Source organism: Leptodactylus fuscus, chromosome 3 (genome assembly GCF_031893055.1).
Source record: "Leptodactylus fuscus isolate aLepFus1 chromosome 3, aLepFus1.hap2, whole genome shotgun sequence".
Lineage (NCBI taxonomy): Eukaryota > Metazoa > Chordata > Amphibia > Anura > Leptodactylidae > Leptodactylus > Leptodactylus fuscus.
In genome coordinates this window covers 215,514,623-215,527,231 of record NC_134267.1, presented here as the reverse complement: position 1 = coordinate 215,527,231, position 12,609 = coordinate 215,514,623, and the positions used below count along the sequence as shown (strand labels likewise).

The following is a 12,609-nucleotide window of genomic DNA, read 5'->3' as shown; positions in this document are numbered from 1 at the left end:
AAAAAAAAAAAATCATATTGTTTTGTGTCTACTGCTATGTAGACCTATGAGAGATAAAAATCAAATCCTGTGTAGTCCGATTTTGCTGTCATGTTACCTTCAATCTGCCTCCGGCCAAAAACATGTATATTTTAAATAGGGGGGAGGTGAAAAAATAAAAATCATATTCTCATTTCCCTGGTGCCTCCTTGTTTCCAATCGGCGGCCTCAGCAAAGGGCACGAGACGTCACTACCTGCGAAGTCCCAGGGTCTTTTCCTGAGGCCGCCATTTGGTTTCAGTGGAAGGGATCCGGAACGTCGCCGCTGGCGAGCAGTTTCATTTAAATAGACAGGCCAGCTGAAGTATGCGACTGCACTGGGAGGACATCGGAGCATCGGGGACAGGTAAATGTAATTTTAAAAAATTTAAAAAATTTACCTCCCCGACCTAGTTTAAAGGGATTCTACCATTAATTTTTTTTTTTTTTTTTTTTTTGTGGATAAGACATCGGAATAGTCTTTAGAAAGGCTATTCGTCTCTTACCTTTAGATGTGGTCTCCGCTTCGCCGTTCCTCAGAAATACCGGTTTTTATCGGTATGCAAATGAGTTTTCTTGCAGCGATGGGGGGCGGGCCCCAGCGCTCAAACAGCGATGAGGGCGTTCCCACCTCTGCCAGAGAAGTGTCTCCAAGCGCCGCCTCCTTCTTCGTCCGCCGCGTCATCTTTAATGTCTTCCGGCGCAGGCTTGTAACTTCAAGCAGAGCAGATTGCGCAGGCACACAGGTCACAGGAAAATGGCCACTTGCACAGTATTGTTAGCGGCCATTTTCCCGTGGCCTGTGCGCCTGAGCAGTCTGCTCTGCTAGGTTACGAGCCTGCGCCGGAAGAAGACATTGAACATGACGCGGCGGACGAAGAAGGAGGCGGCGCTGGAGACGCTTCTCTGGCAGCGGTGGGAACGCCCTCATCGCTGTTTGAGCGCTGGGGCCCGCCCCCATCGCTGCAGGAGAACTCATTTGCATACCGGTAAAATCCGGTATTTCTAAGGAACGGCGCAGCGGAGACCACGTCTAAAGGTAAGAGACGAACAGCCTTTCTAAAGGCTATTCCGACGTCTTATCCACAAAAAAAGGAGGTTTTAATGGTAGAATCCCTTTAAGAATATTTTTTTTTTGCCCACACCACCTCTTTACTGTACCAAACCCCCGTTAGAAGGAAGAAGGTGTCAGATGGAATGTGGTATGATTGTAGCATCAGACTACACAGGATGTTTGTTGTCTGCCTAGCAGATATAGGGAGGACATTTTTATACAAAGACTATATTTTCGAGGCACTGAAGCATTAAATCTGTTTACATACATACATGTTGGATTTACAATGCTTTGTATTAAAACCTTCTTATAAAAGGAAGTCAATGAAAATCCAAACTTACTATTTGGCTGTTACTATGTTACTGAAATCTACTTTAACCCCTTCCCGACATGCGCCGTAATAGTACGGCGCGTGTCGGGTCTGTAACTATGGCGACCGCCCGGGAGCCGGGCGGCCGTCATAGCCGCCGGGTGTCTGCTGCTTCAAGCAGTAGACAACCGGCTCTAATGCCTCCGATCGGTCCCCGGACCGATCGGAGGCATTAACCCCTCCGGCGCTGCTGTCAAAGGCGCCGGAGGCGCCATCTTCCCGGCGGCGCATGGGCGCCGCCATTTTGGCAGGGATCGCCGGCTCCTGGAGCATGCTCCAGGGCCGACCCCCCGTTGCCATGACAGCCGGGAGCCTTGTTAAGGGCTCCCAGCCAGTCTGCAAATTCTCTCTTTTGCAGGCTGGTGTATACAGCCTGCAAAAGAGATGATGATTTTTTGCAATGCATTGCAATGCATTAGCATTGTAATGCATTGCATTAGTGATCAGACCCCCTGGGGTTCAACACCCCTAGGGGGTCTAATAAATGCAAAAAAAAAAATAAAAAAAAAAAGTAAAAAAAAATATAAAAAAAATATAAAAAGTATTAAAAGTTCAAATCACCCCCCTTTCCCTAGAACAGATATAAAAGTAGTTAAAAACTGTGAAACATATACATGTTAGGTATCCCCGCGTCCAAAATCGCCCGCTCTACAAATCTATACAAATATTTTTCCTGTTCGGTAAACGCCGTAGCAGGAAAAATAGTCAAAAGTGCCAAACCGCCGTTTTTTCACTGTTTTAATTCTGCTAAAAATTTGAATAAAAAGTGATCAAAGCAATAACATTTCCCGAAAATGGTAGAACTAAAAAGTACACCCGGCCCGGCAAAAAAAGACGCCCTATGCATCCCCGTACACCTATGTATAAAAAAGTTACGGCCGTCGGAATATGGCGACTTTTAGAAAAAAAATTTTTTAACACCGTTTTGGAATTTTTTTTAGGGGTCAAAATGTAAATAAAACCATATAAATTTGGTATCCCTGGAACCGTACCGAAACACAGAATATAGGGGACATGTCATTTTGGTTGCACAGTGAACGCCGTAAAACCAAAGCCCGTAAGAAAGTCGCAGAAATGCATTTTTTCTTCAAATCCACCCCATTCTGAATTTTTTTCCTGCTTCCCAGTACATTATATAGAATAATTAATAGTGGCATCATGAAGAAAAAATTGTCCCGCAAAAGTTAAGACCTCATATGACTCTGGGAGCGGAGAAATAAAAAAGTTATGGGGTTTAGAAGGAGGGGAGTCAAAAACGAAAAACGAAAATCAAAAAATGCCATCGGCGGGAAGGGGTTAATGGTGGTGGATGACAAGTAGAATTCTGCCATATCTTGATAAAGAACACGCCTGGGGCCATTTCTAATCTAGACTAGCGCTGCATCCTGTGGCTCCATACCTGGCCGCCTGTTTGCAGAGCCGTTCTCGCCACGCTGCAGTGTTAGCGCCGAGCCGCTGATAAATAGATTGGTGTTATCTATTCATAATCTGCTCCATTACCATATTTTGAAGGATTTCTCAAAACATCTGCTTCTTTGTCCTAAAGGAGATCCTCGGGGGGCCTCAGGCAGCTGAGAAGAGATACGACGCCGACTTCTTCAAGAAGTTTAGGAACCAAAATATTGTGCTGTCAGCGAGAACATATGCTCGGGTAATGTTACAAAGTCAGAACAATAAAGGCGGAATTGATTCCTCTTTAAGTGAGCCGCCTTTCACCTCCATTATCATTTATAATCTGATTCAGTTAGTTAACTCGGCGTTAAAGCCCAGCGCGCTCTGAACTCTGTATAGCGAGATGATCCTGTCAATACTAATTCACAATTAAGTAATCCTCTCTAACTAGATATGAGGCAGTGCAATACCGGGCACGGTGACAAATGTTATTATCCATCTGCCTTTGTTATTTTTAATATGCAGATAATCTAAGGGCGCGGGATGTTATTGTTTTTTTTTGCCGCAGTATAATTGCAGACGCATAATCCGCACCGGCGGAGATTGGTAGGGAGGCAATTTAAAGAGGAAGTGAATATAAAAATCAGTTAATAAAATGCGATGGAGGGTGAAATGGATTGCGTTACTGGTACGGAAATGGTCGAAATTTACTTTGAAGTGGTGATTCGCTTTGGCGCTGCTGTGCTGGATATGGATGAATTATGTAAAGGGGTATTCCAATGACAACAAATGCAAGGGTTTGAGAGTAACTTACTGAGGTAGGACCTCCAATGATCATGACAACTGAGTTGTCACTAGTTTGAATGGAGCTGTAGAATGGGAAGGGCCGCGCGCCGCTTCATTTGGAGATAGCCAAACGTTTGTGTTTTGGCTATCTTTGGAAGTTTCCATTTAAAGGGCGCTCCATAAAAATGTGTGTGTGAAGCACCCTAGTTCTGGTGATCAGTGGGGGTACCCCCAACAATTTGCAAATTACCCTTTGTATAGTATGTAACCTGTTGTTAATGGAATACCCCTTTAACGGGATTCTACCATTAAAATAAAATTTTTTGTGGATCACATGTACGAATACCCTTAAGAAATCCTATTCTTCTCCTACCTTTAGATGTCTTTTTTCGCGCTGCCGTTCGGTATTTAATCTGGTTTTCTTCGGTATGCAAATGAGTTCTATTGCAGCACTGGGGGCGGATCCCAGCGCTCAAACAGCACTGGGGGCGTGCTCAAGGCTGCAAGAAAATCTCCAGCGCCGCCTCTATCTTCTTCTGGAACGGCCTCTTCACGCGTCTTCTTCTGGCACTGACTTCAAATTTCTAGGACATAGGCAGCCGACTGTGCATGCCTGCCGGCCACAAGAAAATGGCCGCTTACAATACTGTGTAAGTGGCCATTTTCTTGTGGTCGGCGGGCATGTGCAGTCGGCTTTTCCCTAGGCCTAGAAGTTTGAAGCCAGCACCAGAAGAAGACGCGTGAAGAGGCCATTCCTAAAGAAGATAGAGGTGTCGCCCTCAGTGCTGTTTGAGCGTTGGGGCCCGCCCCTAGTGCTACGAGAAATCTCATTTGCATACCAAAGAAAACCGGGATGTCTACAGAATGGCGGCGTGGAGAAGAATAGCCTTTCTTAAGGCTATTCCTACATGTGATCCACAAAAAATTTGATTTTAATGGTAGACTCCATGTAAATACCAGTTCTTTTGCTTTTTTCAATTTTATACAGCTAAAGGATTATTCCCGTTTTATGCTAGATCCACAAAAGCCTTCGGGTTTCCAGAAGCCCTATCCGCTTAAAAAGCAGAAACCTGCACACCCCATTGACTATAATGGGGTCCACCGGGTTTTTCACTCTAAATTGGTGGAGAGAAAAGTCCTGCTTGTAGGACTCCACATATTTTAAGTGGAATGTGGGATGGAGTCTCTGAACAGTCGCACAACACTAGTGTGACCACAGCCTTAAAATGTTACTGCATATTACTAGACTATCACCTAACATTTTTCTGACATCTGGGACCTCTTCTGTTCTTGCAAATGAGTATTTATCGGAAGTTGAATTACCTGCAGGGTTTTCTTGGACAATCTCTGGTTGCGTAAGCTTTCATACATGGTGTTTTATCAGTTTTTCTGTTGCTAATAGCACCATTATGGCTGCAGCACATTTTACATTTCTGTCTGAGGCAGGGGGCTTGTACAGTAAGGAACAGTAAATAAATTAATGGATTCTTAACATGTAATTCTGCCAAAAGTAACTGTAAAATAGCAAATCCGTAGCTGAGAAAAGCCTAAGAGAAGATAATATTGGAGACCCAGGATCAAATTCAGGTTATTATGCAGACAATTAGAACCCTTGCATAGAAAAAGAGAGATCTGAGCTCAATCGGGAAAGAGATTTACTGTCTGTGGCTAACATCCCATCAGCAAGCAGCTAGTCAGAAGTAGATAGACTCTGTGAGCTGTGAGAATCTGCAGACTCCTCTCTGAGCAGTGTAGAGGCATGGGAGCACAGAGCAGGAAAGCTGCTGTAATTGTGAAGAGAGACCTGCTCCTCCCCTCTCCACTTCCCGAGTTCTGCTCCTCCTCCTCTCCACTTCCCGAGTTCTGCTCCCCCTCTCCACTTCCCGAGTTCTGTCTTGAGCCTGTTGGTTTGTAAAAATTAACCTTTAATTGTAACAGGAAGTGATGGCAAGGAGGGAGACAGAAAATGTATAGAGGTTTTTCAGACAGAAAACAGCAACATATTTGAATAAAATGCATTGCATTTTGGTCCAGAATCACCTGATCTGTTAAATGAGTCTAAGTTGTCTCAAAAGGTAGTGACCATTTAAATGGAGAATAGTTGTATGATCCTGCAAAGCACTTCAAAAAGTTAGAGCATAATGCTATCTCAAAAATGGGGATGCCTAAGTCCATTATATGAATAAATTAATAGTGTGCACCTATGTTCTATTCACCCCATCTCTCCTTTAGAAGTGGAGTAATGGTTATGCACCACACTACCGCTGCATTTGCATTTTCGGGGTCCCCTATTTTCATAAGTGGGTGTGCCCTAGCAGTCAGACCGCCAAGGATCATACATTTATTACCTATCTTGTAAATGTTGTTTATAAGAAAAAATCTGAATAATATCTTTCGTGGTGTGAACAGGAAGAATGGCCATTCTATGTTTTATAGGTTTTATATGATAGTCTAATTTAAGTAAAGTTTGGAGTAGCTCCAGTATATAAATGCGGTAGATTACTCACCATGTATGGACCCTTATAGTGTGTATTTTAGTAATTTTTACTCATCATTTACCTACCTGGAAACAATCGACAGGTTTCTTATCAGACATACCTCTTACAGCTTAGCTGAGCTTCCTTGTACTTCATAGAGAATGTAATACTCTTTAATCACCAATGTTGCTGCTTTCTGCCTGAAAAACTTCTCTAAAGTTCTTTCCTCTATGTTTCTCCCTCCTAGATAATTATCAGTTCACTCCCTGTTGCTATCCAAGATGCGACCATAGATACATTAGACCTGCAAACTTTTGCTCTGTGCAAAGGACTGAACATTCTTCAACTCTCACAGCTTATAATGTAATACATGTCTTCTGTGTACTTGCATCTACTTGTGGATGCTTGTGTGATTATAGAGGCGATTTTTTTTGTTGGCAACAAGCATCTTTACTGGCTGTTCTTATAGACTATTGTTTTTTTTTCTGTGTTTTAACTGCTTGCATGTACTTGCCCTGTATTTGCAGCCCAGTGTTCTTAGATCTCCTTTGTATTTTCACTTTACCTTTTTTCAGCTATTGTACAGTTACTCCAGGCAAAATGACTTATAAACAAACTGCCAGTAATGAATAGGGGAGGGGGCAGGCTTCTCTTTATCTTATTCGTCCACGGTCTGAGATTGAAAAACTGATAGTATGTAGGCTTATACCGTCATAGAAGACACCGCCCAGCAAGACCCTGCAGATAACTCAGGTATACTTTACTTTCTCTCACATCATATACCTGTTCGGTACTAGATGTAAATACAAGACACTGAGACTACAGGCAGGGCTAAGAGATTTCAGCTCTGAAGCCAACAGGTTTTTATATACAGCTCTTGGATGGGAATTTAGGACTAGTACAGGTTGTGCAATGGAGTTACCAAGTTACTAAACTTTAATATAAATAGTTTTTTTTCCCCGAATATTTATTTTTATTATAGAATAATAGCAGAGATGGCAGTGAAAGAACGTCATTAATAATAAATAATAATTTTTATTTATATAGCGCCAACATATTCCGCAGCGCTGTACAATTTGTAGGGTTCAAATACAGACAGAAAGATACATTACAAAGAAAGTCATTTCAAACAATGGGACTGAGGGCCCTGCTCGCAAGAGCTTACAATCTATGAGGTAGAGGGGGTGACACAAGAGGTAGCAGGGGCGGCATTGCTTATACAGGGGGTCAGACAATTCTGTAATAGAGGTGACTGTCATTACACAAACATAGAATTGTATGAGCCGTCACCAGTCATGTCCTTTAACATGTGCATGGAGCTTGGACATATAAAGATAGCCAGAAACTGCATCATATCATGTGGGGTAATGTGGGAGCGGGACAGAGGAGGGTTAAATTTTGGGGATTCTAATTATAGTACGGAGGGTTTACATTAGAAATTGTGATAGGCCTGTCTGATAAGATGTGTCTTTAGTTTGCGTTTGAAACTGTAGAAATTGGGAGTTAATCTAATTGTCCGGGGTAGAGCATTCCAGAGAAGTGGTGCAGCTCGGGAGAAGTCTTGTATACGAGCGTGGGAGGTTCTGATAATAGAGGATGTAAGTGTTAGGTCATTGAGTGAACGGAGAACACGGGTTGGGTGGTAGACAGAGATGAGGGAGGAAATGTAGGGAGGTGCGGCATTATGGAGAGCCTTGTGGATGAGGGGGATAACTTTATAATTATTATTATTTATTATTATTTATTTATTTATTTATTTATTTATTATTATTTATTCTTTATTATTATTATTCTATAATGAATAGGCAGCCAATATAGCGACTGGCACAGACCCAAGGCATCACTGTAGCGTCTAGACCAGGGGTGCCCAATACGTCGATCACAAAGGATGTGTGGGTCGATCGCGGGATGCAGCCAGGGATCCCCGGTGTCTGCTTGTTCACAGTGCAGGCTGAGAGTCATCTCCGGACACTGGCAGGCGGGGCTGCCTCAATCTGCCAGTGTCCAGAGATAATGCTCAGCCTGTGCTGTCAACAAGCAGACAGCGGGGATCCCTGGGCGGCCACAGAACGCCGCTGTCTCCTGCTCTCACGCTCCACCTGGCCCCGCCCACAGACACCAACCCCCCCCCCCCCGGTCCCGCCCACAAGAAGTTGGGGGGCTGCCGCAGCTCCAGCCTGCCAGTGTCCAGAGATAACTCTCAGCCTGCGCTGTGAACAAGTAGAGATCGGGATCCCTGGGCGGCCACAGAATGCCGCTGTCTCCTGCTCTCACGCTCAGCCCGGCCCCGCCCACAGGCCCGCCCTGGCCCCGCCCACAAGAATTGGGTAGAAGATCTTTTGCCTTGGTCAATTTATAAAGTAGCTCACATGCCGGAAAAGTGTGAGCACCCCTGGTCTAGACTGATAGATGAGCCTGGCCGCTGCATTCAGAATAGATTGTAGAGGGGAGAGTTTAGTGAGGGGAAGACCGATTAGTAAGGCGTTACAGTAGTCAAGGCGAGAATGAATCAGACAGTAAGTGTCTTTAATGTATCTCTGGTAAGGAAGGGCCGTATTCTGGAGATGTTTTGGAGGTGGAGGTCATTACATAAGGATAAGGAATCTTTTATAAATCTATTATTTTTCATTGTAGGAAAGCAATGTACAAGCTTTGGATCTGCTCTTCACCTTCCATGGATCAGACCTGCTTCCTCACCGCCTGGCCATTCTGTCTAATTTCCCTGAGACCACACCTCCTTATAAATATGCCATATTACTGCCTGAGGCAAGGTAAGGTTATCCCAATTTAAGAATCGGTGCAAGTTGGTGTTTTATGGTTTAATTGTAGGTCATGCGTCTGCAATACCTTCATAGTTAGGGTGTCCATTACTCTACTACTGTTAATGTCCGTTGCTGTCATCCTATGACAGACAAAAACAATAGGCTGTAATAACAGTAGTGTGAATATACCCTGAACGCGTCTTCCTGTTGTGTGTGGCCAATACACATGATGTCATTGGCTTGAAAAGAGGAAGTGGAGACCGTCGAACAGCCGCAAGCCCATTAACCCCTTAGCGACCCTTGACGTAACTGTACGTCATGGGTCGCATGGGGATGTATGGAGCGAGCTCACACGCTGAGCTCGCTCCATACACGGCAGATGCCGGCGGTATCGTACAGCCAGGACCTGCCAATAACAGCAGCGGTCGGTGCCCGAGCCGATCGCTGCTGTTAACCCTTTACACACTGCGGTCAAACGTGACCGCAGTGTGTAAACGGCGCCGGCGGCATGGGCGCCACCATGTTTTGCCGATCGCCGCCCTCCTGAACGTCACATGAGGGCGGTGATCGGTTGCTATGACAGCTGGAAGCCTATTGAAGGCTTCCAGGCTTGTCTCTGCACTAGATCTATTAGACGATGCCAGAGGCAGCGTCTAATAGAAATGCTGGGATTTTGCTATTCACTGCAATACTGTAGTATTGCAGTAAATAGTATGAGTGATTAGACCCCCTAGGTTTCAAGGTACCTAAGGAGTCTGATCATAAATGTAACAGAAGAAAAAAAAAGTGTTTAAAAGTATTAAAAAAATAAAAAAAATATAAAAGTTCAAATCACCCCCCTTTCCCTAGATTAGCTATAAAAGTAATTAAAGAACATTAAACATAAACATATTAGGTATCCCTGCGCTCCAAAATGCCCGAACTATTAGAATATTAAAACATTTATCCCGTACTGCGAACGGCGTAGCGGCAAAAAAAAAATAAAAACAGCCAAAAAGCGTTTTTTTCAACACTTTGCCTCCTATAAAAAATTGAATAAAAAGTGATCAAACCATCAGATCTTTCCCCAAATGGTATCAATAGAAACGTCATCTTGTCCCGCATAAAAAGACACCACAACCAGCTCCATACATGGAAATATGAAAAAGTTACAGGTGTTAGAACATGATGACACATTTTTTTTTTCTATTTTGCAAAGTTTATCATTTTTTTTAAAAGTATCAAAACATTTCAAATACTATATAAATTTGGTATCACCGCGTTCGTACTGACACGTAGAACACAGGTAACATGTCATTTGTACCAAACAGTGAACGCTGTAAAAATTAAACCCATAAGAAAATGGCGCAAATGCATTTTTTCTCCAATTGCACCTCATTCTGAATTTTTTTCCAGCTTCCCAGTACATTGCACAGCATATTGAATGGTGCCATTACAAAGTACAATTTGTCCCGCAAACAATAAGCCATCATGTGACTCTGTGAACTGAAAAATGAAAAAGTTATGGCTCTTGAAATGTGAGGAGGGAAAAACGAAAATGTGAAACCAAAAAATGGCCTGGTCCTTAAGGGGTTAAATAGGTGATACACCTTGGGTCTTGGATGTGGGATTGCAATCTATTATTGATATCCTATACTAAGTGTAGATCATCGCTATTATTGTCCTGTTTGAGGACCCTCCATTCCTTATTTTTATTCATTCCCTGGTTGATTTGTTGGCATGTTGCTCTTTGGCATGACATGTTGTTTTTCTTGTTTTGGTTTTTTTTTTCTACAAAACACATCTAATTTAAAATAGAAAACTATATAAGGGTGCATTCAGACTACGTAACGCCGGGCGTGTATGAGAGCCGTACACGCCGGCATTACGGCAGACTGCCGAACACTTCCCATTCACTTCAATGGGAGCGCTCGTAAACGCCGCTGTTACGAGCGCTCCCATTGAAGTGAATGGGAAGTGTTCGGCAGTCTGCCGTAATGCCGGTGTGTACGGCTCTCATACACGCCCAGCGTTACGTAGTCTGAATGCACCCTTAATGTGGCATTGCTGTAACCTTTGTGATCCACAGAATAGTGTTAAGTCTTTTTTTACCTTACAATGAATGGAGTGAAAAAAAAAAAAAAATCTAAATAACAATGGCAAAATGCTTATTTTTCTGCATTCCACCCTGTAAATAATTAGTCATCCAGATCACAATTATACCATAAAAATGTAACTCAATGGAAAATATATTACAGCTTGGGGAGTTTAGATTTTTGGTAAAATCAAGTTGATCCAGGGTTTGATACTGGCTGCCGGATTTGAAGTCTGGAAGTAATTTTTATCCCTGGACATGGGGCAATTGGCATCAGCCTCATGGGGTTTATTATGCCTTCCTCTGGATCAGCATTGTAGGGTTATAGGTTTGACCTGTGTCTTCATCCATCCTCATCTACATGTCATGTGACTATCCCACAAAAAACAAGTTGCTATTTTTTTAATAGCGACATCGTGTTCTGCAGCAGTATACAGACATTGTCAGTCACTGTCCCATATAGGGATCACAATCTACATCACTTATCAGTAAGTCTTTGGAGTATGGGAGAAATACAGAGTACCCGGAGGAATCCCACACAAACGAGGGGAGAACATACAAACTCCTTGCAGATGTCGTCCTTGGCAGGATATTGTGCTGTGGCGCTTTCTGGCACCTGTAGTAGGTTAATTGTCTCTTCTATCCAGAGCGGCTCCTTTCTCGCTGCATTGATGTCGCCTCTCTCATTGGACCCACCGCTTTTTTTTTTTCTTTACCTCCAGTCCCACTTACCACTTAATCTGCACACTTCTGTTCCTGGAAAAAACACATTTTCTCCTCTTGATGACATACTTCATGAGATATGATTCAGACATTTTCCATTTCAGAGAAATATTGATGTCGGGATAATTACTTGAACCGATGTAAAGAATAAAGCTTTGTGCAGCCGGAGAGGTTATCTGTAATTTACAGTCGCCTGCGGAAAATTCAGCATTTTGTTCTTCCAGCTCAATTAAAAAAGAAGGAAAAAAAACTCAAAGTTTTTGCTAAATGACTGTAATTTCCACATTTTTATTCAGGCCGCTGTTCTGTTTTGTTGTATTGATATGTTTCTATTTAGGTTCTGTTTGGAACTTTCTAGGAAAAATTAGCGATGTGTGATTGTGGAGGGGGGAGGGGCTGATCCTCAATTCTCTGTGGTACACAGGAGGGGGGCAGTGTTGCTCAAGGGAACGCTCTGCTCCTGGTAACGTTTATCCAGGCACAGAGATGCATCACTACATAAGACTGTGTATGGTTCTGCAGCTGATCAGTCGGACCGGACTTTCCTCATCATCCCTTTCATATAACAATATGTCTTTTTTATACGCATCAGAATTAGAAACACTACATTAAGGGGTTTTACCCAAAAATACTAAAAGGGGTGTTTCCGGGACTCACATATTGATGAGCTATCCTTAGTCTAGGTCACTAACATGTGCATTATTCGGGTTGGGATCAGCTGTTTGAAGAGAGTTTGTGAGTGCCGTGACCTCTTCTCTGTGCCAATGACTCTATGATTATTGGACACATGATGCAGTGGCAGCTCAGTCCCATTCAAGTGAATGATATTTATGGCACCCGTTACCTCTTCTCTGTGCCAATGACTATGATTATTGGACACGTGATGCAGCGGCAGCTCAGTCCCATTCAAGTGAATGATATTTATGACACCGTACATAGTATTCAGTGAAGAG

At 43.2% G+C, this 12,609-nt stretch overlaps 1 protein-coding gene across 3 annotated transcripts in view; it reads left to right on the top strand.

Moving 5' to 3' along the window:
* NBAS (NBAS subunit of NRZ tethering complex) overlaps positions 1-12,609 on the top strand; it is a 498,058-nt gene that overhangs the window by 104,469 nt on the left and 380,980 nt on the right. For all 3 annotated transcript variants that reach the window (XM_075269168.1, XM_075269167.1, XM_075269169.1), the window contains 2 exons: positions 2,989-3,093; positions 8,732-8,868. In XM_075269168.1, the coding sequence (XP_075125269.1) occupies positions 2,989-3,093; positions 8,732-8,868 (242 nt within the window). The remainder of the gene's footprint in view (positions 1-2,988; positions 3,094-8,731; positions 8,869-12,609) is intronic.